The sequence below is a fragment of the Poecilia reticulata genome, linkage group LG2, assembly GCF_000633615.1.
Source record: "Poecilia reticulata strain Guanapo linkage group LG2, Guppy_female_1.0+MT, whole genome shotgun sequence".
NCBI classification, from domain to species: domain Eukaryota; kingdom Metazoa; phylum Chordata; class Actinopteri; order Cyprinodontiformes; family Poeciliidae; genus Poecilia; species Poecilia reticulata.
Genome location: NC_024332.1, coordinates 33,754,941 through 33,764,592, shown reverse-complemented (window position 1 = coordinate 33,764,592; position 9,652 = coordinate 33,754,941). Strand labels below are relative to the sequence as shown.

Sequence of the window (9,652 nt, the reverse complement as noted above, 5' to 3'; positions counted from 1 at the left end):
GAATGATTTTTAGTAATCAAATGTTAATTTTTGGGTATTGGAGATATAAATCAGATTAGAGTTCAAGTAAAAGAGGCTTTTTGGGTGAGACATGGTGCCTGTTCAGAAGTAGAGTAAAAACATTCAAAAGAAGCGTAAACAGATGATTGCGGAGAAGTGGACAAAGACAAGAGAAGTGAGAGTGGGTGAAATGTTAGGCGTTTTCCAAAGGCTAAAAGGGAACCACCCATGTGGACGGTTGTCACATATACCATCCACATACACACACATGTAAGCAAAAGATATATAAACTCTAAGAAGGGGAAGCAAAGTGTTCTTTGTTGCTGGTGTCGGAGTAGAGCTAACATGATGCAGAAGGACCAACAGCAGAAGACGGCGCCCTGGAATCCAAGGACAGGCTAAAGGCTCYGCTCCACCTGTAAGGGACAAGACCCGTGTTCCCACAGTTCCAGGATTCTTGACTCAACCACTGCCCTGCTCTCTGCCCCAAAGACCCCAACTCTGCTGCAGTGGACTTGGTGAATGGACAAAGGTCACTGATTGACTGGGATCTAAGAGTCTGAAGGATATAAAGGACTGGATCTGCTTTGGTCCATTTTAAGGGGATTTTCGTCTCATCAAGACAAGATTCTGACCAAGAACGTCGAAATTTTTGTTGCCAAGGGACATTACATCTACTGGGTATGAGTCCGACTGCTCCCCAAAGCCTCTTAGAAAATCTAGTGATAGGATAAGGAAGGGATAGATCATGTGGTTGTAATTTGATATCTAAAAATTGTTAATTGTAATTGGTAAATCTTTTGAAATAAGCTGCTGTCACTTAACCCTGCTAAAGCTACTAATAAAAATATATATTACATTTTGTTGACAATTGTGGACATTGAAATTAATTATGTGCATGGTTCTAGGAAAATGGTGGCTCCATCGGTTTCTTTGGCGATGAGTAAATAATTACCCTGGGGTTGAAGCCGAGCCACTAAAATTTATCCAGTCTACAACAAGTGCTCGTTATTATAAGGGAGAGAGCCGCCGTTAACAAAAGTGATTATTGGGGGAAAGTAACCGTGAGAGCTACCAGGTTAATTGCCTTAATGATTGAAAAGGGTGATAACTTTTGGACTGTAGGCATTCAGAGGCTAGACTAGTCCTCCTGCAACCAACTTCAATAGAATGTTTTCTAGATTATCCATGGAGTAAAAGCCCTAGGAACTAGATACTTTCCCGACCCATTAACTGGAGAACTGGTCAATAGTCAGTCTGTGAGAATTGAGAGGGTTTAAGGTGGGGCTGGCTATTGCGCAATAACAGTCAGATTATAGGAACATTGGTAGAAAGGTTGTTGATGATGATTTTGCTCTGTTGAACTATTTAAAAACAATGTGCTCCATGTCAACAAACCTACAGGGGTCCTACTTTTATACTTGTAAGAAGTGAGCAATTTTCCAAGAGAAGTGACTGAAACAACTCAAGCAAATCAGTAACTGTTTGCATTCTTCCTCCCTCTTTGGTCTGTTTAATTCTTAGACGGACAGCGGGTTAAAAAGCAAGTATACACCTTGGGATGTAGGCACCTTAGTTCTCTCATCTTTAATTTGGAATGGCATTTGGGATCCAACGACTAACATTTTCTAATTATACAAGCATAGGCAAGTGTGCATTTGATAGAAGAGATGAAATATGCAAGGCCTGAAGCACTTCCAAGGAAACGATCATGACCCAACGCCGCAGAGAAAACTCTCATGAAAAGTGTTCGTTGGAACTAAGCATACTGATTTGTAAACTTGCACCCACATGCATAGCTCATCTATTACCGAGTGAGTGAGTAAGTGAACCCAACCAGAGAAAGGTGTTTGAGTGTATTTTACAGATTCAAAACATTTATGCGGTAGTTGTAACACGGCAATGCAACTTTTTGTGTCTTATTATTATTAATCATCAATAATTATCACTGTTAATTGCGTATGGTTGTGTAGGCATGCACCTGTGTGCATGTAAGCAGATAAAATTAATATAGCAAGAATGCAGAATCATATATCCATAACAAAAGCAACAGACAATTTCATCACATTAGTTTTACTCTACTTACTTTTTCTGACAGGTTTTTTTCTCTTCTGCTTTTCTGTTTTTTTCTTACTTGGCCATCAGACAATTTGAAATGTTTTGACATGATGCGTTCTGAAGTCACTTTCCTTACAACACTCACCTAACCAGTCCCCCCAGTCAGAACGCAACACATACCTGAGAGCAGTGATGGGAGGAGTAAGAGGTGTGTTGGCTGTAGGAATAAACCAAATAGTAGAGAATGATGGGACAACTAGGTAAAGTGTCATCATTAGATGGAGCATTTAATATAAATTAGTAAATTAGTGCAGAATCTATCATATTAGGAAATCATATTATTATCCAAAATACTTAAAAAGAATACTGAAAGTTACTTTTTTATTCTTGCCCCTGTATTTGGCACCCCCTGGACTGATGGGTATAGGTTTTTCTACCTATGCCACTGGCCAGCCCTGAATAAAAAAAAGGGGCAAGATAAAAAAATAAGTAATTTCCTGATATAAAAGATTCTGTATTTAGCTGCATGACAATTAATACTAAATATCACATCTAATAATAATAATAATATCTTGCCTAGTTCCCCTTACTTCTCTACTATTTGGTGTATACCTGCATCCCACACATCACTCCATCTCCCTCCCCTCACTGCTCTCAGGTATAACTTGCACTCTGGGAGGACAAGTTTTGTCCGGGAAGTGGCTTCAGAGAGCATCACGTCAAAACGTCGCACAATGTCTGATGCCCAAGGAGGAACAAAGAAAAACGGAAGGAAGAAAGAAAAAAACAAAGGTACAGTAAAACTAATCTGACAATGTGATGTAACTGCCTGTTGCCTTAGGTTTTTTTTTTTTTTGTTTTGTGGGGGTGGGGACGGGGACTAGAGCAGGGATAATTCAGCTCTAGCGGCCTTTATCTGACAGTAAATTGACAGGATGTAAGAGAGGGGGAAGACATGCATCAAAGGTCAACAGGCTGGGACTTGAACCTATAATGGCTACAGAGGCCTGTGAAAAAGGGTTATGCGCTCTACCCCCACACCATCATGCACAATGCTTTGATGGTTGTTTTATTGATTCCATTTTTTTTTTAACTGAGCTAAAAACTGAAATACTGTCAGTATTGCAGAGAATACTGTAAATGTAAACCAAAATAAAATCAATTAGAAAATAAAGAAAATATCTGTTACACAAGAAATATGCTGTATTGACTCTCATTCCCATCTGCCTGGGATCTCCTCCATCCAAGCTGGTAAATAACACAAACATGGCACCTTTTAAAGCCTACAGATTGAATGCTAATTGAACATTTGCAGTCAATCAAGGAGTGTGAAACAGGTGCTTCAGTGGTTTCATACTTATCTATGTAGTTTCTAATACTTAGGAACAAGTGATTTCTGTTTGGCTACCATAGTAAGAAAAAATTATTTTGGACTGGTTTAATGACATTTATTTTGGATAATGGAGGGTAATATGTGTCAAACTAATGAGAAATTGTTCACACATTTGCAAGAGGTTTCTTCTGCTCTCCTAAGAAAGTGATGATGAAAACCGAGTAAATCCCAGTTTCTTCAAGGGGAACAAAGCAATGAAGAATAACTGCAGGTTTGCAAGAACAAGTCAGTTGTGCAAACTTATTACTGTTGCAACCCCTCTCCAAAAGACCAATAAGGTGAATTCAGGCACTGGGTGCAACACAAAACCAGTAATCTAAACAGTTGATAGTGAGCAGATTTTTTTTTTTAGGTAAAATCTCAATCACAGGAGGCAGATGACACAGGGAAAAGCTTCAGGGTATCAAAGGCCAAAACAAACAAAAAAACCCTTTTAACTATAAAATAAAACAACCACTTTCTAAAGGAGAACTGAAAGAAAATACAAAACCTGAACTCCCTGGCTAACCACAAAACAGGAGAAAACAGTTTACAACAAAAATGGCAGAGAACCCCAACCAGCTTCCACTGTGAACAGAAACACACAACTTTAGTTAGACGCTTAATTATTCACAAAATGCTCACAGCAAGAGCGTTTAAGTCCCCACAAACAGTCAGCTCACAGACAAGATCACTTCAGATTAAGGCCCAGGGAGAAAAGGGATCTGACATCTCCAGCATGAAGCTCTTTATGGGGTGGCTGATGAGGTCCGACACATTTCAGCTGTGGCAGCCAGGTAGAGATGAAACACAAAGGAGCAGAGCTCTTTCATGAAGAGAGGTCAGTGACCGAAACAATAACATAAGCACAGAGTAATGTCAACTTAGCATCATGACTATATTCTTATATATGACTAGTCATGACAAAACCAGGCACAAGTCTTCCGTGGGGCGCTTTGAGTTTTTAGAGATTCGAAAAGCTTTACAATGATGTGAAATACATAGAAATGAAAACTGAAGAAGATCTGACCATGAATGGTGCATGCACTCTGCAAGCAAGATCAGCAAGAAAATAGTCCTAAAACTTTCAGAAAATTGTCCTGAAGGTTGATTATACCTTGCCGTGATGAAGACTGTTCTATTACATTCGTTTCCTTTCACCACCAGCATCGAGTGTCGACATGTATGACTGGAGAGTAAGTTAATTTGTATATCACATTTCGGCAACAAGGAAGTTCAAAGAGCTTTACATTATGTCAAATTAAAATCAGGTCTGACCATTTTCTCTCTGATGTTTCTGGCCTTAGAAACATCAAACTTAATCAGGGTGCCAAAACTTTTATGAGGGTGCGAATATTTTTCTCTGAAATATTCATTTTTACTTAGTTTTATCATAGGAAGCTACCTTGAGATTCTTAAAGAAACAAGATTAACTTTTGCATAATATTATAGTAAGCTTACCATATAGTTTCTTAAGCTTAAATGAAGCTCATATATTCTATACTTATATCCAAATACAATTACTTTTAGCATCATATTGAAGAAAAACAAAATCAAGGTTAGTGATAACCTTAATTTTGTGACGGATAGTGACGGATAGTGTCTGTACTCAGAAGCCGTTTTCAACAGGAAATGCAGGTTGCTCAGAGCTGTGACAGGAAGAAGTCGAGCCATCTTGTCTCAGCGCCTGGCCTCAGATGTTGTTTAGACATGAGTTAAAGGTCAGTTTTTTAACACCTAAAGAATAAAATAAGACGTCAGTTGGAAAACATCTGCTGATCGTAGAGGGAAATTTAACACCCGCCTACGCAGAATGAGCAGACGACTTAAAGGTACATTTTTTTACCTTTATTTACATATTACACTTCCTTTCAATGTGTTTCTGAAATAACTTGGTTGTCAGATGCTTCTCGGGAACTGAGTGACGTAGATGTCTACACAGCAAATTCGGAAGTGTCAGATTTTCAGTGCAAGTGTTGTATGTTAAAAATACAGTGTTAACAACAACATGAGTGTTAGTTTCCCTAACACTCACTAAAGAATTCCAAAGACTTAAACAAAAAGCAATCCAGCCCAGTGTTGATTTCTAAATGAACTCCAACAGTCTAAATCAACACTCAGTCTGGTGGTGATTTAGAAATCAACATCAGGTAGTTCCTCCCACAATTGTAACATATTTGTGACATCACATCAGGGAAGGAGCAACAGATGGGGTAGTGGTTGCAGCAGGCACCCGGCCTAGACCTTCATGGGGCCCACATGGGAGGCAAAACATGTCTTCAGGGATCCAAACTTTCTGTAAAACATTTCAAAGCTCAGATTTCTATGTTAATATATACTTTACACTGTTGTGTGTTCGATTAACACGTTCATAGTGTTAACTTTTGACAATATACACTAGTGTTGGGTAGATTAACACTGAAGTGTGTTTGATTTCAACCTACTGTGAGTGTTGATTCAACTCTATCACAAATAACACTTTCAAAAGTGTAACTTCTACACCATCCAGAGTGAACCAATATAGACACTTTCAAAGTGTTGAATTTAACTCTGTAGGAGTTGATGGAACACTTCCAAATATGCTGTGTAGCAGCTAAAGTTTTCAGTCGCCACCTGCGTGTGGAGAAATTGTATAAAAACAGGTTCATACAAGGTTCATACAATAACAGATCTTATTACTCTTGTCAGAGCCTACTCTGACATTGTCAAGCGTCTCTCCATCTGCAGATGTTATCAAAAGCATTTGTTTCTTGAAACTTTTGATTCTCAGCAGCCTTATTTTGAAAAATAATCTTTTAAAGATTTTTCACTCCACAAATATAAAACATAGTACAGCCACTAATCATGAAAAAAGCAATAGATTTTACATTTTGTCAAATGCCGTCATCCAAATTATCGAACAAATGCACATCAAATATGTTGATCAATGTTCCAGGTATTGTGAATCAAAGGCAATGTCAAAGAGGTGTGTTTTTAGTCTTGATTTAAAGGAACTCAGTATTTCTGCTTTTTTGGAGTTTTCTGAAAATTTGTTTCAGATTTGTGGGGCATAGAAACTGAATGCTGCTTCTCTATGTTTGGTTCTGGGGATGCAGAGTAGCCAAGAACCAGAAGACCAGAGAGGTCTGGAAGGTTCATACGATAACAGATCTTTAGTCGATTTTGGTGCTAAGCCGTTTTATAAACTAAAAACAGTATTTTAAAGTCTATTCTGTGAGCTATAGGGAGCCAGTGTAGGGACCTTAGAACTGGGGTGATGTGCTCTATCTTCCTGGTTTTAGTGAGAATGTGGACAGCAGCGTTCTGGATCACATTATGTTATATGTGGAGAAACATAGGGACAGGCAACTTGTTTTTTGGAACAAATTCTAAGTGACTTGTTCCTGGTTTGATTTGGTGTGTCACAGATACTATTAAAGTTTATTACTTTATTGAATTCTGCATTTCACTGTGATAATTTCAATCTGATATTAATTGCATTTCAGCAAATTCATTGTGTATTTTTTACTTGTACAGTAACATACTGTACGCAACACATCTCATGTTATTTTTACTTTATTTCTGGAATCATTCTTCTCCTTTTCTTTTCAGATGTATCAATACCTTTAAATGACACCCCAGGTCCTTCTGCAACATCGCAGGAAAGCAGAAGGAGCTCTCCTTCTGCCTCCAACCTACAGGATCAGAGAAATCAGGTCTGAATATTTGCAATAGTTTCAGTTTATAGGTAATTTATGGTTTGGTTAACATTTATCCCCTCCTCCCAAAAAAAAATAAAAAATTGTTGAGTTTATTTATAGGAAACCGGTGGGTTGATTGGGGGACCTGCAGGAGTTCAGAGCCTCTACATAAAATCTCACCCAGGTTGATAGGGTCAGCCCTGCAGAAACTACTGAAATTGGGTTGAGAACTATCCAAAACGTTATTGAACAGTTCTCAACCCTAGACAACTGTCTTGGGTTCTCTTGGGTCAAGAAGAGATCCTCCTTCTTTGAGGATGAAAGACCTCAAAGGCTTGTCTTTTATCGTCTTTTACGATAAAAGAAAGAAGGTGAAAGACCAATCTTTGAGGTCTGATGATATAATGATGATATCTGATAACATCCTTTGAGGATTGGTGATTAATCGTGATTTGTGATCAAGCTGTTTTTTTTTATTTTGGCACTTCATGCTTTATATTGTTTCTAGGATTGTTTACATGTAACTCTGAAGAAACTCATTTTTCTTTAGGGAAATGCAAATACATACCAAAGCTTTCAAAAATTTATTTGTGTGAAAACATAAAAAAAAAATGATGCATACATTTTCTTTCATTTCAAAGTTATCCACTACTTTCTGTTTTTGCAAAAAACAAACTATACATTTATTGAAACTTGTAGTTGTAATATAAGTCTGTGAAAAAGGGAGCGATGAATGCTTTTCCAACAAAACAGTCTGAAAAAAACCTTTACATTGTTGTTATTATTCACAGTCTATATTGTATATTCCTTTCAACAGATGAGATGAGATTCATTCATGGTTGTTTCATACTCTGGCAATCAAAACAGCAGCTAAACATTTGTCTATTACCTCTCCTTTCCAGAAAATTTCCACGTGGATCAAGAACAACATAACAAAAAAGGAATGCTGCAGGTAGGATGATTTGCCACTCTTTCCTCTGTGCTTTTGGTTTCTGCACATTTCACAAATCTTGAGAGGAAACTTCTCTGACTGCAGTTATTTCTCATTTTGAGTCAACTGTGTTTAAAGTTAAAGAGTTGTGAAATGCCAACATCTACAAAACTGTCTTGTTTTGTGTTGTCAAAAAAGCAACTAAAACGAAATATTTTTTTTAAATATGTGATGAATTCTGACAATGTTCAATTCTGGCAATCTTTTTAACTTTACAACCAAACTCCATTATGTTCTTAGATATTAATTTAACTGTTTGAACATGAAGTGGTGAGAAAAATGGCTTCATGCATGAGAAGTAAGATCAGTCCAACAGTCTGAAATACAAAGGCAAATCAGGGCAATAAAGGATTGGTATCCTTTCCCATAAAATATACCAATCCTTTATTACCCTGCAGTATGATAACATCCTTCTCGTAGTGCATAACCTACATGTCTAAACTTCTTCTACCAACATAAACATGTGAAATTATGCAATTTGTATTTGTATTTATTTTTTTTACAGTAATAAGGAAGTATGTTGTAGTGGATACTCGGAGCTTGACTCCAGCAAGCCAGAGGACTTCAAAATGCATACCTTTAACGAAGACAAACATGTCCACGAGGTGTCAACAGATGCTTTTGGAAACATCGATTTTAGTGGTTCTTCCCAAAAGAGTAGCAAGGGTAGCAAGGTAAATCATTCTATCTCAGATTAAAGGTAATATTATTATGTCAAAATACACAGCATGTATGATAACGCCTCTGCAACATTTGTTTGATCCTTTGCTTGTTATTTGGTCATGTTATTTCCATCCAGAAAAGAGCAATTTCTCTTCATTCCCAAGTACAATGAAATAGTGTCCCTTTTTCTTCTAAGCATTTTGTGTATGTGTCTGTTATATTGATATTATACCACTTTAAATTGGTATAATATTTTTGTTATACCGATTTATAACAAAAATCGGTATAACAGGTTTGATGGTAACCATTTGGAGGCCATCAGGTTTTTGACCACCTCCCAGATTTGTGCCTCCAGACAATCCTGTCTCTGAGGTCAACAAACAATTCCTTTGATTTAATGTTTGACCTCTGACCTGCGCTGTCAAGTGTGGGACTTTTTATAGACGTGTGTGCCTTCCTAAATCGAGTCCAATCAACTGAATTTACCACAGGTGGACTCCGTTTAAGCTGTCGAACCATTTCAAGTACTATCAGTGGGAGCAGCTTAATTTTAAGCTTCATGGCAAAGGCCATAAATACTTACACAAAAGTGATTTGTTTTTTTAATTATTATTACATTTACAAGAAACCTAAAAACTTTGTTACATTGTCATAATGGGATATTTAGAATATGAAGGAAAAAACATTAATTTAATGATTTGTTATAAGGCAAATATATCAAAATATTGAAAAAAGTGAATTATTTCCAGATGCACTGTATGTAAATACACATTTCTGTTTTTTTTTTATTTATTTATTGAATTTTTCCAAATTGACATACAAACATTAACATAACAGATCAGATTTCCACCCATCCCCCACCCGCACCAAATCGGCACATCAGAAAAC

The 9,652-nt window shown here is 37.2% G+C and overlaps 1 protein-coding gene across 2 annotated transcripts in view; it reads left to right on the top strand.

Annotated features, from left to right (window-relative positions):
• Positions 1–9,652, top strand: part of LOC103461649 (transient receptor potential cation channel subfamily M member 2-like) — a 25,589-nt gene continuing 15,937 nt past the window's right edge. The window contains exons 1-5 of one of the 2 annotated variants that reach the window (XM_008403933.2): positions 1–681; positions 2,717–2,850; positions 7,022–7,125; positions 8,013–8,062; positions 8,607–8,775. In XM_008403933.2, the coding sequence (XP_008402155.1) occupies positions 2,793–2,850; positions 7,022–7,125; positions 8,013–8,062; positions 8,607–8,775 (381 nt within the window). In that variant the 5' untranslated portion in view covers positions 1–681; positions 2,717–2,792. Of the gene's footprint in view, positions 682–2,716; positions 2,851–5,133; positions 5,263–7,021; positions 7,126–8,012; positions 8,063–8,606; positions 8,776–9,652 lie in introns of those variants that run through there. The other variant, XM_008403935.2, reaches the window with a different exon arrangement.